Below are 17,262 nucleotides of genomic sequence, written 5' to 3'. Positions count from 1 at the left end.
TCTTCGTATGTTCAATATCTCCTCACAGAATTTCATTTACAAATCAGAATTTTCATCTGCCAAGACATCCAGAACGCTCTGTAATATGCAGTAAACTGTTCAATATAATCACACTACCTTCTCCGAGTCTGGAGCTTCCTCCATTTTCCAGCGTCCAGTTTCATCTTTCGTCCAGTTCACAGTCACAGATCTGATCCCTGCTACGTGGCCTTTACCGTCATCAACAAACTCCTGCAACATTTTGAAACGAAGAAATAAAAACACCAAATTTTAACATAGTCAGAAACTGTAACTACTGGGGTATAAGAAAACTCACGCTGGTTAACACACAATCAGATAAAAACAATGCATGTAAGATAGTTCTACATAGGCAGCATTTTAATCCAGCGCAAAATACCTCTTCTCTGATTCACACATATATAGATTTAGAAAGGAAATAAACACGTTACCTTGCTGAGTGTACTGAACTGGCGAGGATCTCGGCCAAACTTCAGCTGCACCTCCTCATGGCCATAGTCTACTTTGAATACCCTTGGGAACTGGGGCCAAGGGTTGTCTCTAGCCCGCTTTCCTGGTGGTTCTGGAAGGATCTCAAACGTGGTGATAGATTTGGCCCCCTGAAAAAAAGGACTGAATCAATTACAGACTGTGGATCTTTAGTTTGTATGAGGGTCTTTAACAACAGAGTGTTGAGGAAGATATTTGGACCTAATGATGACATTCATGGCCATAACTCCTCAGCATAAATACTTCTGTTGGGTGACTACGACACAATCCTATTAGCACAAATTTATTATCGACAATATGAAGGAACAGTACAGTTACACGTGTGTTATCCTTACCTTCCTGGGTAACAATCCATGTTAGGTGACACGGCTCTGATAAAACATGTGTTTTAATTCAACATTCAAAATTTAAAATCCAGGAATCTTTGTAAGGATATGGGACATTAACACAAATCAAAGATAAAACATCAGACAATTCACCTGTCTAAGAGACGTAGCAATACAGTCGCAGCCAGTGTCACCTCCACCAATAACGATGACATCCTTATCCTTGGCCAAAAGATACGGCTGATCCACAATATTGCCCATCTGCTTCTTCTGCCAGCTTTCAAGGAATGTCATAGCAAAATGAATACCTTCCAGCTGTCTTCCAGGAATAGGTAGGTCACGAGGCCACGTGGCTCCAGTGCACAGTAATAATGCATCATACTCCTCATACAGATCCTGTAGATGATGAAAGAGAGCTACAAGTTAGGATGCCTCTTGCGAGACGGCTCGCCTCTGGGTGTAAATATATGCATGGCATGACCTACAGTTTGAGCATGAGCTCTTTAGCCCAGCTGGACAGGGTACAAGGAGAGAGGAGGTGGAATAAGAAAGAGCATCAAAGCCAATCAGAATTCCACTGCTTATCTGGTGTACGCAAGTAACGTCCACCCTGAAAATATGTTTCTGCAGTGAGAAGCCAGTAACTAGCAGCTTGTTGTTAATGATGGATACTAAAGGAAATCAGCACATCGACTGTGCAAGCAGAGCAAACGCAAATCTGGTCAATACTTTCAGTCTGAGTAATAAATACCTTGGCTGAAATATCCTTGCCAACATTAATGTTCGTTTTGAACTCGATGCCTTCCTTGGCCAAAAGCGAAACTCTTCTCTGGACAACTTCCTTGGACAACTTCATAGTCGGTATGCCATACTGCAGCAACCCACCGACACGATCATTCCGCTCAAACACAGTCACCAAGTGCCCAGCCTGGAATACGTTACAATAAAATACCCCCTTCCTTTCGTAATATTATCAACCACTAACATCAGGCTTTAGGTAACTTACATACAACAGGCAAAAGGATAAACACACTACAAGAACAGTTATGATTTAAACTCCGAAGTCCACAGCAAAGTACGGTCACATCATGTTTGTGTTAGTTAGTTGACCTTTCTTCTTATTGGTTCATTGTACATACTTGTTCATTATACCCGTTCAAAGATTTATATCACATGCGGAACTCACTCTTCCTATGCAAGTCTGTTTGCTCAAGGATGTCTGTACCACCAAAACACACGTTACAGCTTCAAGCTACAAAGTAACTGAACTCAAAATTATCAGCATTAAAAAGCATACAAGGACACATCTTCTAGGACAGGGATTAATGATTGCTTTGAATTATACCTTGTTTAGCTGGTGAGCGGCTGCCAAGCCTGATGGTCCAGATCCAACAACTGCCACCTTCTTCTCTGTCCTAAGAACAGGCAGTTCTGGATTAATCCAGCCTTGTTCAAATGCATGATCAATGATGGCACACTCAATGTTCTTGATGGTCACTGGTGGTTCACTGATTCCTAACACACATGCGCCTTCGCATGGCGCAGGACAAACCCTCCCGGTAAACTCTGCAACAGGAAGGCGGTAGAAAACGGAAGCTTTTGAATTTCTAAACGCATGTAGAAAAACATTACCTAGAAATAATTATGTTTAAGAAAGTGGCAATTACCTGGGAAGTTGTTTGTCTGCAACAGTTGATTCAGAGCTTCTTTCCAACTGTTGTGGAACACAAGATCGTTCCACTTTGGGATGATGTTGCCAAGAGGACAGCCATGAGAGCTCTGGCAAAACGGAACACCGCATTCCATACACCGTGCTGCTTGTACCCGCAGTCCCTTGCGGACGTGCCCAAAATTATAGATTTCTTCCCAATCTTTCAGTCTCTTCTCTGCAAGGCGATACATCCCTGTCTCTCGCTTGTACTTAATAAAACCCCTACACAGAGACAAACAAATATTAGCTTTCAACGATGTAATGAACAATTGTATTCAAAATTTCATTTATGTTTGATAACCCAAGGATCCTTCATTTTCAGACCCCACTGGCAAAGATATTTCAAATTTTTACCCACCTACTGAATATAAACTACATGTTCAACTTCTCTTCCGTATGTCATAAATTAACAATTGGTCTGTTTACTGCCATTGTAACAAATCTTCTTTCATTGTACCTCTACCACTAACATGATGTTCTTGTTTCAAAGTCAGTAAATGTATTCTCTCTCAGATAATGATTCAATCTTCCATTTCATGACCCCCTTCCTTAAGTCGCTTTACAAATGCAACTTTATGTTGGTACAACATGTCATAAAAGTAGTAGGTGGTTTCAGCATTTAAAATGAAAGCAAATAATAATAATAAAAAATGAATATAATGAAGACATGAAATATATAAAAAAGTTCGTTAACAGTACTAACACCGATGTTTGATGAATCATGTGTGAAGTGACTGTCAGTCATGTGGAAAAAATAAATATTTGTTATTCACATCTGATAAACAAATTAACATTGCTATTCATCATCTAGTACTTGCCTTGTTTTATCAAGAATCTTATCAAGCCGCTTCTTTTCAAATACTCCGTCCAACACCGACTCTTCGATATCTCTGACTTTGGACTCGTTCAGTTTCCCGTTGACAGCCTGCTGCACCGCCTGTTGAGCCCCTTCCTCAGCCAACTGCCGCAACGCACGCTGGTATTCACGTGGGAACACCTGAACAGGCACTCTGTGTCAACTAGGTACAGTGTGAATACCACCACACAAGATTTCATACCATTGTACCTACAATTTTTTTAAAACTTCATTATGTACGTTCATACCTTGACAAATCTGGAAGCAGGTGCAGGCCACGTTCTCAATAAATCCTCAGCAATAAGAGATCCAGTTTTCTCTTGGAACTCTTTCAACAGACTCTTCACATAATTAAGATCTTCCTCCAGTTCAAGTGGGAACAATTCTACCATCTCCATGTTGCATTTGCTGTGAGAGAGCTTTAAATTATATTTCTGCGAGTAGTCTTCACTAAAACTATTCTGTTCATAATTAAATAAAATATCTGCATGAGACCTGATAACTATCGTCAGGAAATACACACACTGGAGAAGCATAAAAATGGAATGTTTCTGACAACTGCTACTTGAAGGAGCTAGAGCAAAGACTACTTATGAAGGCAGAATCTTGTATTTTCTTGTCTCCTCTCCCAATACAATTATACTGATTTATCTGGGCAGCACAACTTGAACCTAAAAGAGATCAACTACTCATATCAAGGAACTAAATAAATGAAACGATTATGTTCAATCCTTGTGTTGAAACAGAAACACATATGACTAATCCAGACCTGAAACTTACACTACTGTTTATCAACATAACAACTTTACCTTCTGAAGGAATCGTCTACATCCAGAATATAGGCAATGCCGCCAGACATACCAGCCGCAAAGTTGCGACCTGTCAAGCCTAAAATCACAGCACAGCCACCAGTCATATACTCACAACCATGGTCACCCACACCCTGGCAACAAACAATTTATAACGCAAATCAATTACAAGCAGGAGAGAGCACGTGGGGCAGTCTGTACAGTGAAAGCTCAAAATGCACTCGTGACATCTCGTAAATTCTCTGTATTCCCTTCACAGCCACTGAAATTAAACATTCTCCTCTTAAGATCTCTTTTTATGTAACTGAAATTAATAATCTTTGTGGCTGATTCTAAAATAATACTATCATTGCAACTTACTTACATCAATACAATTCAACTGCTTTCGTGATGTGCAAAGAAATCAATCTGTTTCTACGATTCACACAAAATCAGATATCCCAATATTCAGAAATTACAATTTCACTGAATTTTCATTACTTGCAAATGTTTCTGGGATTATGAAAGGTGACAAGAAAAAACTTCAACACCAGAGCAGACAGCCTCAAGAAAACTAAAAGAACTTTAAAAAGAACCTTAATCATGATAGATCAAAGACCAAATACCTACAAAGTATAAAATACAATCACTACACCCCAACCCCCCAGCACGGCCATCAGCGCAATTAACTAAAACACAATGCAATGGTATATGCAAAGAAAAGGAATTCAATTTAAAGCTAAAAATTTGATGGGCAACATTTAAAACCAAAAAACAAGCATTCTGAAAAACCAATTGTGGATATTCCATTTAACATACAACTGCCCCAGAAATTCTGGACACGCAGTCAACCGATTCTGTTAATCTCGGAGTCCCTACTGACCTCTACGACAGCCACTGCTCCTGAGTTCCGCACAGAGAACCTCTCAGCCGCGATACCTCTGAAGAACGCCTTTCCACTTGTAGCGCCATATAAGCACACATTGCCAACAATTACATTGAGTTCTGACTTGAAGTCTGGAGAGGAATCCCTTGGAGGATAAATGATGACTTCACCACCAGACAATCCCTGTTAACATTTACCCTCATAAAAACTGGAGTAACAGGAAGGAATATTAAATACAGCAAAAAGTCACTGGTCTGATAACACTAATCTGCATAATGAATACAATTACAATACACATTTCTTGTGAAATTCGTGAAAAATATATTCTAAAAGAATGTGGGTGTGACTGCACTGGGCTAACAAATGTAGGCAATGGAATACAATTTTAACCTCTCATTAACCTCATCAGTAACTTTTGCCTTTTGATAGCAACACACAAAATCCAGCAAATTTTAAACGTAACAGATAATCTGAGAGCACAACAACAAATGAAATAAAAGGACCCACATAACTGAAAACAAAGTGAGCCCTGAAGATTACATGAAAGTGTGAAAACGTGCGCTCGCAACATAAAATATCGTGTAGACGGGAACCAATGCCAAGTATTTAACACAAGACAGCCTGAAATACAGAGATCACGTTTTACTAACTGCTAACCTGTACAGGTAATGGAATTGTTTACCTTTCCCACGTAATCATTAGCATCTCCTTCCAGGGTGACATGAATTCCCTTTGTCATGAAGGCACAGAAGCTCTGCCCAGCAGATCCTGTAAGCCTCACATTGATGCTGCGGTCTGGCAATCCGGCATCACCACGTCTCCTGTGCAACACCATTGTGCAGTAGCAAATGATTCCTCATTAAAGGTTCTAAGAAGCTAATCTACAGACATATTTTTCATGGCTGACCCTCAAGGTAGACATAAAGAATGTCTGCATAATCAAAATTTGGCTAATTCTAAAGGTGACTGTTCATTCACTTAAACAGTTCACAAATCCAAGCTTCCTTCAACAGCTTTCAACATATTAGAACAATTATTAACAGTTACATAAAACTGGTTTATTAATTCCTAACATTACTTTATAAAAAAATTCAAGAACTAAAATAAATAAATTTCTGTGCACAAAACAATCAAATTTAAATCTGTTGTGAATGAAATGAGAAATCATACTGAACCAGAAATATCCTGTGTTATGTACATAGGGCTACTGTGTTGCCACTTATGAACCTTCTCGTCCTCTGCCTGCCCGGAATCCACTCCCAATGATAGGATGAAGGCAGAGGGTTCTACAACTTAAGGTGAACTCCAAAGCAAGGATGGGGCCTGGCATTCTTCGCACTCCCGAAGGCTAAGCCTCAGCTTCGATCTGTGCACAGAAAAATCTGCACCCAAGATCTGTCTGGGGATCAAACCCAGGACTCTCTGAACAATAATATGGAGTCTTACACAAAGACAACCCCCTCCCCCCAAAACAATAATTCTATATTGTAGCCGTCACCAATGTAAAGCGTGTACATTTCTCAGTGTTTGGCAAGTAACACCTGAGGGTGTTACCTGTGGTGTGTTTGATTCAGTAATGGCCAGTTTATATCTGCAATAAATGAAGAATGAGCCCAATGGATGAAGCCGAACTGCAAACATCCAGCATTTATGATTTTTTCCCCTCTTCTCTCTCCTGCCCCAACTGCCCTAAAAAGGGTTCATTCCTACTGGACTGAACACGACTCCGTCCCCCATCTCATTTCACAGCTCCAACTGGCCAACCCCTCCCCATATATCTCCTATCCCTGTATTAACCATCTATTTACACAACAATCCTCACTTCAGCACTGACGATGGAAAAAGTACGTTCCTCTGAAACGGCAACACATCCTACTTACAATCAGTGTCCGCACCCAAATGCAGGACCAACACTGATGATAAACTGCTGTAAAAGCTTAAAAATTGGTTATTCAGAATAACTGTGAGTGCCAAAATTGTAAAAATAAACTGGAACTCACCCTCAGATGTCACTAACTGAACCTACAATTGGAACAAAAAACTTACATTTGCAAAATATGAAAATAAGGCCAAATGATATATACATATATCAATATCTACAAACAGGTTTTGATACATACATGGAAATATGATAACTAAGGGTTGAAGCAAATGCACGGTCTTCGTTGGATATTTTCATCACAATATCGACCCTAGATTTCACTCCCTGCAAAACTGGGGCAGCTGCTTCTATCAGCTCATTGTCCAGCCTCTTCTCCAGCTGGAAGTCCTGCAAAGAAAAAAATCATTCTGCCGATTCCAGAACATACGAGTTCAATACAATATAAAAGTATAAAAACAAAAGACAATGAATAAGCTGTATGTACTGTTTTACTAATTTCTTTACTTTAGACTCTGAATCACTGTCGTTTGATTAAATTATCAGATCACGACATTTTGATTGCCTTCAGGTGTCAAAAGAGGAATCACCTATTCTGTTGGATCCACTCTCAATCTATGGACCACAGACTGACATAATTTCTGTCAATCAATGTGGATGAAGTACAATACGAAGCAATGGATGATGCAACACTCTCATCAAACACATTTAGAAATGTAATGTATTATTTTATGTTTGTATTTACACACTTCATTCATATTTATGTTTTTATTTATCTGCACAATTAAAACCACTTGAATTTCATGCTACTCAAAATACAGAGCGAGTCATGACGGCTGCTGTGAACAGGATGGGTCAGGGTGAAATTGCACATGCCCCATCAAAGTCCAGCAGCTGAGAATGCTGACTTTCTTTGACATGCCTACAGACTGAACATACCTTGGGCTTCTCTGAAATGAATGCATACTTACAATTTTAACAGTTTATTAGCTACTGTAAGTGCAAAACACACTGCAGTCCATTTCATCGAAGTATGTAGATCAATAAGCTGCAACATGAACTGGACAGTATCACTGACGTCATCCATCTATACTGGTGATAATATAAACAGTACAACTTTCACATAGCAACAAAAATTCTGAAAATGAGATTTTTTTTTGTCTGACCAGTAGATACTAACAAGACGTACTTCTTCACTAATATCACTCTTAGAAACAGGCCACAAGACTTAAGCCATGGAAAGCAGTAAAACTGTTCTTGCACAGTGCAGCACTTTATAAACGTTCATCCTGGTACGAACCGTCTTAAGAACAGAACTATAATCACATTCCTCTCCAAAACAATAACAAAAATGTTCAAGGAGAGTTGAGGTAAGCATTTAAGCACCTCAATCCACGTAATTTTGAAAAGCGATAAAGTTTCATAAACTCTATAATTCAACATACTGGGTAAAGTCATAAAAATTTAAATGCCATCTGATTCATCATTTAATTACCTAATTAAATTCACTGTTAACTATAAATATTGTTCCAAAAGTTACAGATGTTAGTAGATGGTAAGTGTTCAAAAGCAGAAATGTTCCACTGGGAATTGTTGAGACGGTGAAAATACTTGTCTGAACAGAAAGAAGATCATGCCTGGTCTGAACATGCGCAAGCAAAGCCCCAAACCCAAGTGGCAACAACTCAGCAGAGTTAGCGTAATGTAGACGTGAGAAGTGTGGCTCATTTTCTGCGAGGGCAACACACCAAGATGTTCATCACAAAGAAGACTTGCAAAGATGTGCGACAGCATGAGCACATTCCATGACAATAAGCCACCACACAGAGCCCAGTAGAATGCGTGGAAATTTTATCTCTTTAGGTCCCTCAAACAATATTTATTATGGCAGCAATCTGTGGATGATGTTATTGCAGCGGTGATAACGTCGTTGATCGCAAAGGGCTTCTGCAATGCACTGCTTTCCAGCCTCAAGAGGTAACAAATATGTAGAAAAATAATGTTATGCTGTCTTCATGCTACAGTCTCTTTGTGTACCTAACTTTCAGAATATCCCCCATATGTACTGATACATGAAGCTTCCTTCATGCTTGAACCGCAGTCAAACAATAACTGATGCACAGTTTACATCATACCTGCCTCTGGGAACCCCCAACAATGTTAACTCCAGGTCGCATATGCAGTGCGTTCTTCAGGATGAGGCTGAAGTTCAGTGTTTTGGCTTTTGGATTACCAGTATCACCCACTCTCAAAAGATCCGTGCGTCCGACCAGGTCTTGGAATTTTCGGACACCTAGACTTGCCATGTGGCCTCGAATCTGAATTGCAAGAAAAGAATAAAAGGTAATGTATACATTTTGGAGATCTGAAACATGAAATGCAACAAACATTTGAAATGTGAATAGATCGGAGACAGGGTCGTAGCAAAAGAACTATCGAACATTAAAAATATATCTGCTGTCTAGATCATCCCTCATATTGGCTGGACCTTCTGTCACATGCCGGGAAACGCACGACAGCCAGTGGCAGTTACTCTGGATTCACTTGATCAGCAGCTCAAGCAACAGGACGCCATTTTAACAAATAAATACACGCACGGATTGATGATAAACTCTACAGATTTATGAACTAAACTGAGAAAAGAAGTTTTACAGCAAGACGGCTCACCTCCTCTGCCAACATGAAGAGATAGTTGATCACATGTTCAGGTTTTCCCTCAAATTTCTTCCTGAGGACAGGATCCTGGGTGGCAATACCAACAGGACACGTATTGAGATGGCACTTGCGCATCATGGTGCAACCCATAACAATCAGAGGGGCTGTGCTGAAGCCAAACTCATCTGCTCCCAGCAGTGCAGCCACCAAAACATCAAAACCTGACAAAAAATAATAATTTGTTTGATTCGGTTTGAGGCAATTCACACCCACAGTGCAGACTCAATGATCATATTAACAAGGTCTATATTTCTCATTTTAAAACTTTCTAAATTCATAAATAAAATCCTGATGTTATAAAACAGACCATTTTTAAAAACTGTCACCCAGTCCTCTTAAAAAATAATAACTCAGTATTTTATTAGTCTAAGCAGTTCACACAAAGTTCAGTAAAATCTTCCTATGAAAAAGCCACATCAACTGGTTACATGAAGCAACCAATGTTTTGGGGAAATTTCCAACCCCATCATCAGATGGAGACGGCTCCCTAAATGTTTGTCACTTCGTGTAACCAGATGACACAGCTGACTGCCCGAGATTTTATCAAGTTTAGTCACCGCAAAAGCATCAAATCATAAGTCACACAAAATTGCAAAGTAACCCAAGAAAAGGTATTCTTACTACGTCTGACAGAAAAGGTTGCCCTATGAAAAAGAAGAGACTGTACACCATTGATTAAAAGGTGAAATTGCGATAAAATATCAGAAAACACATTACTTGCAATTTTTAAGATCAAAACAAAAACTTCTATACATAAATTTTAAATCATTAAGATTTACTGACCAGCTTGGAAGGTTGGTGTACTTGTAGCGCTCAGTCTTTTCTCTTCAAACATGACAAGCCTAAAACAGCTGGATCAAAAATGTCCCTCACCTGTTCGTATTTGTCCATCAGCCTGGAGCACAACCCTTGAACGAAGATTGTTCAGTACAAGCACCTGGTGTGTTTCGGCAACACCGAGCTCCCACGGCAAGCCTGCGTTCTTGATGCCCGTCCATGAGCTTGCTCCAGTACCACCATCATGTCCTGAGATCACAATGTGCTCTGCCTTTCCCTAAATAAACATGTCAATTGATTGACCAAGGAATTGCCAGTCATGCACACTTTGGCTGGACCTCGTCGCTGTCTAGCCAGCAAGAGATGCAATTTTATTTCTTAACTAAGAATACATAATAATACATAAGAAACAATACCCTGTAAAATGTAATTCAGCTTGAAAGGATCCCATTTTGATACTCAGAACAATGTGAAGAGAGTAATGACAGTTCATACCAACTTCCCTCTAAAAGACCACCTTGACCAAAAATGTGGAAAATGTGTTTGTGAGATTCTAACAAGCTCACCTTGGCAACTCCTGATGCTACTACGCCAACTCCAACTTCTGACACCAACTTAACTGATATCCTGGCATTAGGGTTGGCACATTTCAGATCATAGATCAGTTCTGCTAAGTCTTCAATGGAATAAATATCGTGATGTGGAGGAGGTGAGATGAGGCCGACCCCTGGCACGGAGTGTCGCGTGGTTGCTATTTCCTTGGTTACCTGTATTAGGTGACAGTAGAACACAATCTTTGTAATTTAACGTGTAACTTCTACTTCCGAGGACAGGCCACATTGGATGTTAAAAGTTTCTTCAGCATTTCAGCAAACACTGCAGTTTTCATCTGTTTTGGGAGTTTAGGAACCGTACATTGCAAATGGAGTGTGAAGTACATCGTTGCTATAATAAGTTTCTTTTCCACCAGTTGTTTTCCTTGACCACACGCTCACTCCCAACTGGACAGCACGCCATAGAAACAGTTTCTTGTTTCAATATGTATTTTTAAGATCCTGATTTGTGGATATCACATAAAATTCAAGCAAATTAATGATGTAACTCACTTTATGTCCAGGAAGCTCGCCCCCCTCTCCAGGCTTGGCTCCTTGTGCCATCTTGATCTGCAGGTCATCTGCATGAGCCAGATATGAGCTGGTCACTCCAAAGCGACCACTGGCAACCTGCTTGATGGCAGAGCGCTTGTTGTGTTCTGGGTCTTGGTCAAGGTACCTGTCAGCATCTTCACCTGCAACCATTTTGTTATCAAATCACAGGAGCAATCTTAACAACACTCTTTCATACAAAGAATGCTTTCTTCACCAAATACGATAATTCTCAACATGAACAGAATGTTAAGGAATGAACTGCCTTCATTTCAACATGCTAAATTGCTATATAACACTTTATTCTAGCACATCATTTTCTTCCTTCATGTGTTTGCAACACACTTTTTTTCCTTTACTTCAAAATGTCATAATTAACACATTTAAATTAGTAACACTGCTTCCTACATATTAACAATCACAAACATACAACACTTTGACCTTATATATCCAGTGCAAAGATACACATCCTCGTGAATTGCGATACCTAACAGAACTGTAACCTATCACACAAATGTTACATTGCATAACCTTCATGCAGTTACCTCCTTCTCCCGTATTGGATTTTCCTCCAACTTTATTCATGGCCAGAGCCAGAGTCGTGTGCGCCTCTAACGATATGCTTCCAAAACTCATAGCACCTGAAACAGATAATTATTCCAGCAGTCACGGAATACCATCGTCCTATTGGCAAAGTGAATTATAAACTCGCTACAAAAGGACAACTGGCACATCACCCAAAGTGTGGAAAACAATAAAACTACTGCAAATTTGCGGCATGTGTGCGGCAGTAACATTAGGTTCCCAAATAAGAAAAATTCATACATGACAATTTGAACCAACTAATTAACTACTGACGTTGGTCATCTATTGGGCGGGCGGGCAAGCAGGTGGGAAGGTAGGCATCAATGTTCTTTCAAAAATTAAGATGGTATCACAACCCAATACCAATGATAACTAAATATCCTGAACTTAACACAGAAAATAAACGAATACCAACACAAACACTCGATAAGAATCATGAACAGACCAGACACCACAAAGAACTACAAACTTAAAAAAATAACACCCGGGGATTGATAGCCGAGGAGACACGAAGATCAGTTCACAAGTTTTACCTGAGAACAGACAAAACTCACAGCGATCAGGTACCCACCTGTAGCAAACCTCTTGACTATCTCAGATGCTGGTTCTACCAGGCTGACGTCAATAGGATTATCTGATGTAACCAGTTCCAGCTGTCCTCGTAAAGCACAAGACTTGACACATTCCATTGTTGATTCACGGAAGCGGTCATAGGCATTGCTACTTTTGTTTACAGCTGCTTCCTAAAAGGTGAAACAATGTCGCAATTCCAAGTTGAACAAACAATGCTTCAAAGAATACCTACAAATAAAAATTACATTTAATACATGATTTATTTGAGTAGTATAAGAATGTTATGAAATTTGTATTTTGAAATGACATTCAGATCCACTAAAAAGGAGTATATCTGCAGTAACTTTGCATTCTACATTTTGACTGTTCATTATCTCCGGGCAAACTTCTGCCCGATAATCATGTTGACTATCCCCAAATAACCTAAGCGCGGGATTTGAATCTCTAGCTCCAACCTCTCAGGACGTTTCTCAAGTTAACAACCGGTAATTTCCTCTAAGAATGTGCTAAGAGCGGTTTGAAACATGACTGATAATGAAAACAAGCAGAAAAAGATTTAATGTTTCACATAAGAAAAATCTTACTTGTAGATTGGCAATGCTGAGTGGATCATTGATGTGCTTCTCCCCACCACTTCGCCAGTGGTAGAGGCCTGGGTTCCTCAACACAAGCATGTCACAAGTATGATCACCGTAGGAAAGGTAGTGCCGTTCGAACGCTTCCTTAGCAAGTATCTCAAATGTGACACCTCCAATGCGAGAATGTGTTCCCTGCAACATGCAAGCAGTGTTTCAGCTGATCAGTATTCATCAAACTTACCTCATCACATGCACAGTAACACTACTGACAACATAGAAATTGTACACTTTTCTTAAATGTCCTATGGAGGGGGGAGAGTACAGAAATGCCTCCGACTATAACATTACTAGGCTTGACATCTATTGAAATCTGACGTTCTGCATTGCAGGTATCAAATTCTGATCTTCTGGGCTGTGTGCCATGTGGTCTTGTCGGCGATTAACAAAATATCGCAACCCAGAGGGCCATAACCGATTTCCACACATCCCAGACTTTTCAACATCAGAGAAGTGTCGCATGTTTCATTAGTATCTACTGCCACGCAAATATTTCAGGACCAAATATGTGGTGGTGCCAGTGTCACTCCCACCTCAGAAGTTCACACATAAATTATGTTGTTATTAACAAATGTAGAAAATTAAAGAGCAGTGGTGTGGTGTGACCTCCAATGGCATAATGGCCGTACCAAATTTCATCAAATTGGTCCAGCAATGAAGCATGTGAATAGACAGAGACACAGTCAGCTCTAGATCCATTCACAGTTCGAAAATCACGCAAAATAACCATTGTTTTATGTAAAAACAACTCACTCTGAAACACTTTTCTATAACTTCGTCTGCAAGACCGACCGCCTCGAAGATCTGGGCTCCTTTGTAGGACTGCAAGGTTGAAATACCCATCTTGGCCATCACCTTGGCAATTCCTCGCTCCATGGCATCTGAATAATTCTGTCCACAGAAATAAAACACTAAGACCTGCACCATACTTGGCACGCCAACCACTGTATGTGTCAGGCCTTTTTAATAACACCATCAATACCATAAGTAAATGGTGTGATGATGTTTTAACATATCTGTACACCAGTCATGAACTTAATTAAGTTGTAAGAGGTGTAAGACTTAGTAATATCAATACATGCTAAATGTTCAACCAACAAATTATTTATAACACACGTGAACTTCCTTAAACGTCGAACAGCCAATCATTATGAACGCAAAATGCCGACTTAACTGTCATGAAATTGATTTGCTTCCATTTATCATCATATTTTTAAAACAAAGTTAATGAAAGTCCACATTTAGAATGGCAGAAGTAATTTTACAAATGATCCCTCAAATATAAAGATTTAACATTCTAAATAATTCAACAGTACTCTTCCAATTACATACGGCAATACGAAGTACTCAACTGCAAAGTTAATATAATAGTTACTACAAATAAAACTCACTCTGTATAATACGTCGTCTGTCAATGAAGAATCGAGGACTCCTTCTTTCCGGAGGGCTTGAGATATTTCAAATACCAGATACGGACAGACAGCATCTGCTCCATATCCCAGCAATACGCACATGTGATGCACCTCTCTGCAGAGACCAACAGTGACGGTGAGAAACCCACACTTTTTCCACATTCCAACTGTTACAGATATTACTCAGAGCAAAAGGTGTGCAAATTCTGTAGCCGTCAGTCCAAGCGTAGGTTAAAACTCATGCCTTCAGTTTGGCCCACGCCACACGAAATAAACTTCTCCCAGACAACACGGAAGACAGCCACCAACACTATAAAATTATAATTAGAACACTGATTATACTCACCTGGCTTCAGCTGTCTCCAGAATGAGTCCCACTTTCATCCTTTGCCGCTCCTCGATGAGGTAGTGGTGTGTGGCGCCCAGGGCAAGAAGTACGCTCACAGGGATCCTGGAACAATTCAACTCAGGTGAAGTTTCTGGACAAGATCAGACTAAGAAAGTGATAGGGCAGAGATGAGAAGAAATGATGCAATATGTGAAAAATTAGATTTCTTCAGACATTAAAATTCCTGCTTATAAGCACACAATAACCAAGCAATTTCTGTTCCAAACTCAACACCTATTCATGTATGCAAGAATCATTTCTGTGGCATTTATTAATAGCTGGAGTCGTTACACAATAAAATGGCAGCGCTCAGATGAAGGTAAATTGTTGCTGGCTGGCAGTCGGGAAGTTACGAAAGCACGTAAGCGCAGTGGAGTTAGAAGATCCGAACTTATGTACAGAAAACTGATTACAATCATGGAAAACCAGTTACTAAAAGTTCTTAAGCTAAACATCTTATAATTTATAATTGATCAAAGTTGCCGACATTAAATTATCCAATTGGGCAACATAATAAAACTCCGGTACTGGGCACTCGTTGCTAACCAGCAGGAAACAGTTCAGCACTTGATCAACAAATGGAAAATTAGAAGGGTCGTTAGGATTCATAACAAATCAGTGTGGTCATATCATCAGCGGCCAAAGATTGTGTAATTCTCACTCTCTCCAACTGCTGGGCCCACACGTTAGATAAATCAAAATACAGAAAATACCTGCTAGCTCCAGCCTTTCTATCAGACAGAACAATGAACTGGTAGTTGTCTTGCGCAGCCTTGCACGCCTCCTCACAGATCCTGTCCAGAGCCTTTGCTAGAACTTTCGGTCCTTCCTCTGTATCAAATGTGATATCTATCACTTTTGTCTGCAAGAAAATGATGAAATACTGAAACTGTTATCTCAGAGAGATGGGACATTCGGCACTGACCAAGACATCGTTCCATCACTAAAGCTTCAAAAGCCAGCGGTAACTATATGTACCACCTTATTCAATAATCAATAACTATCATTTCCACAAACAGCATTAACCAACTGATCTTTGTAATGCGGACAGGTTGTTTTCTTGACAGCGTAAACCAAAGATTTAAACAAGCTTCAGCTTCAACCGATCAGCATAAAATGAATAAACATAAAGAAAATTTGAAATGGGAGTGACACTGGCCTCATACGACATATGGTAAAAGGTCTTCAAATAATTATCAATTTTTTTCAGGCCACGTAAAAATGTTAGTTCAACTTTCAGTTTGACAGAAATATGATATATTGTATGTATAAAGATAAGTTCACAAATATTCCTACAAAGTTTGTATAAACTATGTCAATACATCAGTGATTATGAACAAAGAAGCTTGAGGTTGCATCCAACAAATTTAAAGCAGACATAATCATTATTTAATTCATCACAACAAAATAATAAAATGTGACCAACAATAATTTGAAACACAATTACAAATGAGCCTACTTTCCATCCTCGATGCCTGGTCGCTTTGATGACCTCCAGGTCGTACAGCGACAGAATGGGGTGGGGCAGTAACAGACGGTGGCACTGCTTTTCACTCGGCTCCAGCAAATTGGCTTCGGGCCCGATGGGACACTTCAACGACATCACGACCTTCTCTCGGAATGGATCGATGGGCGGGTTCGTCACCTAGAGAAATTAACAACGAGATAATTCATTTAACAATATTTCTGGAGCCAGGGACTGCCTTTGTCCAACAGAACTCCTTTTTAGAAAGGCAACAAGCAAAACTTGCTCTCAACATGGATTCTTTTGGTACAAGAACAGTCAAGGAAATGAGCATCTCTATATTTCCACCTTCGAAGCTGAGTAAGACGTACATATAAAACTTGTTCTGTTTACTGATTTACCTAAGAATGCTGTGGCAACTGCAGAGGTTAGTGAACTAGTTAAGGATGTGAGAGCAATCAGTCACAATGTATCATAGCACTTACCTAGAGGGACTGAGAGTGAAACCTAAAACCATCTGTACACTGGGCAAAAATGCTAACCACTAGACAAATTATTTTTCTGCGTTTAAATCTCGGTTAATAGTAATGCGTTTTAAGAAATCGGCGAGGTGA

At 39.7% G+C, this 17,262-nt stretch overlaps 1 protein-coding gene across 4 annotated transcripts in view; it reads right to left on the bottom strand.

Annotated features, from left to right (window-relative positions):
- Positions 1-17,262, bottom strand: part of LOC110836732 (uncharacterized) — a 40,037-nt gene that overhangs the window by 7,591 nt on the left and 15,184 nt on the right. For all 4 annotated transcript variants that reach the window (XM_022078252.2, XM_087340822.1, XM_087340823.1 and 1 more), the window contains 25 exons: positions 16,643-16,828; positions 15,897-16,045; positions 15,142-15,246; positions 14,775-14,910; positions 14,137-14,274; positions 13,333-13,518; positions 12,747-12,918; positions 12,136-12,231; positions 11,552-11,733; positions 11,012-11,212; positions 10,542-10,722; positions 9,621-9,829; positions 9,089-9,271; positions 7,195-7,343; positions 5,757-5,895; positions 5,072-5,257; positions 4,210-4,343; positions 3,649-3,808; positions 3,363-3,541; positions 2,501-2,766; positions 2,179-2,399; positions 1,585-1,761; positions 987-1,229; positions 450-617; positions 118-231 (listed from right to left, as the gene is read on the bottom strand). In XM_022078252.2, the coding sequence (XP_021933944.2) occupies positions 118-231; positions 450-617; positions 987-1,229; positions 1,585-1,761; positions 2,179-2,399; positions 2,501-2,766; positions 3,363-3,541; positions 3,649-3,808; positions 4,210-4,343; positions 5,072-5,257; positions 5,757-5,895; positions 7,195-7,343; positions 9,089-9,271; positions 9,621-9,829; positions 10,542-10,722; positions 11,012-11,212; positions 11,552-11,733; positions 12,136-12,231; positions 12,747-12,918; positions 13,333-13,518; positions 14,137-14,274; positions 14,775-14,910; positions 15,142-15,246; positions 15,897-16,045; positions 16,643-16,828 (4,260 nt within the window). The remainder of the gene's footprint in view (positions 1-117; positions 232-449; positions 618-986; positions 1,230-1,584; positions 1,762-2,178; positions 2,400-2,500; positions 2,767-3,362; positions 3,542-3,648; positions 3,809-4,209; positions 4,344-5,071; positions 5,258-5,756; positions 5,896-7,194; positions 7,344-9,088; positions 9,272-9,620; positions 9,830-10,541; positions 10,723-11,011; positions 11,213-11,551; positions 11,734-12,135; positions 12,232-12,746; positions 12,919-13,332; positions 13,519-14,136; positions 14,275-14,774; positions 14,911-15,141; positions 15,247-15,896; positions 16,046-16,642; positions 16,829-17,262) is intronic.

The sequence above is a fragment of the Zootermopsis nevadensis genome, unplaced genomic scaffold, assembly GCF_977971745.1.
Source record: "Zootermopsis nevadensis isolate Lab colony 2312 unplaced genomic scaffold, Znev_1.0 Znev_ptg000061l, whole genome shotgun sequence".
NCBI lineage: Eukaryota > Metazoa > Arthropoda > Insecta > Blattodea > Termopsidae > Zootermopsis > Zootermopsis nevadensis.
This window is presented reverse-complemented; position numbering and strand designations above follow the sequence as displayed.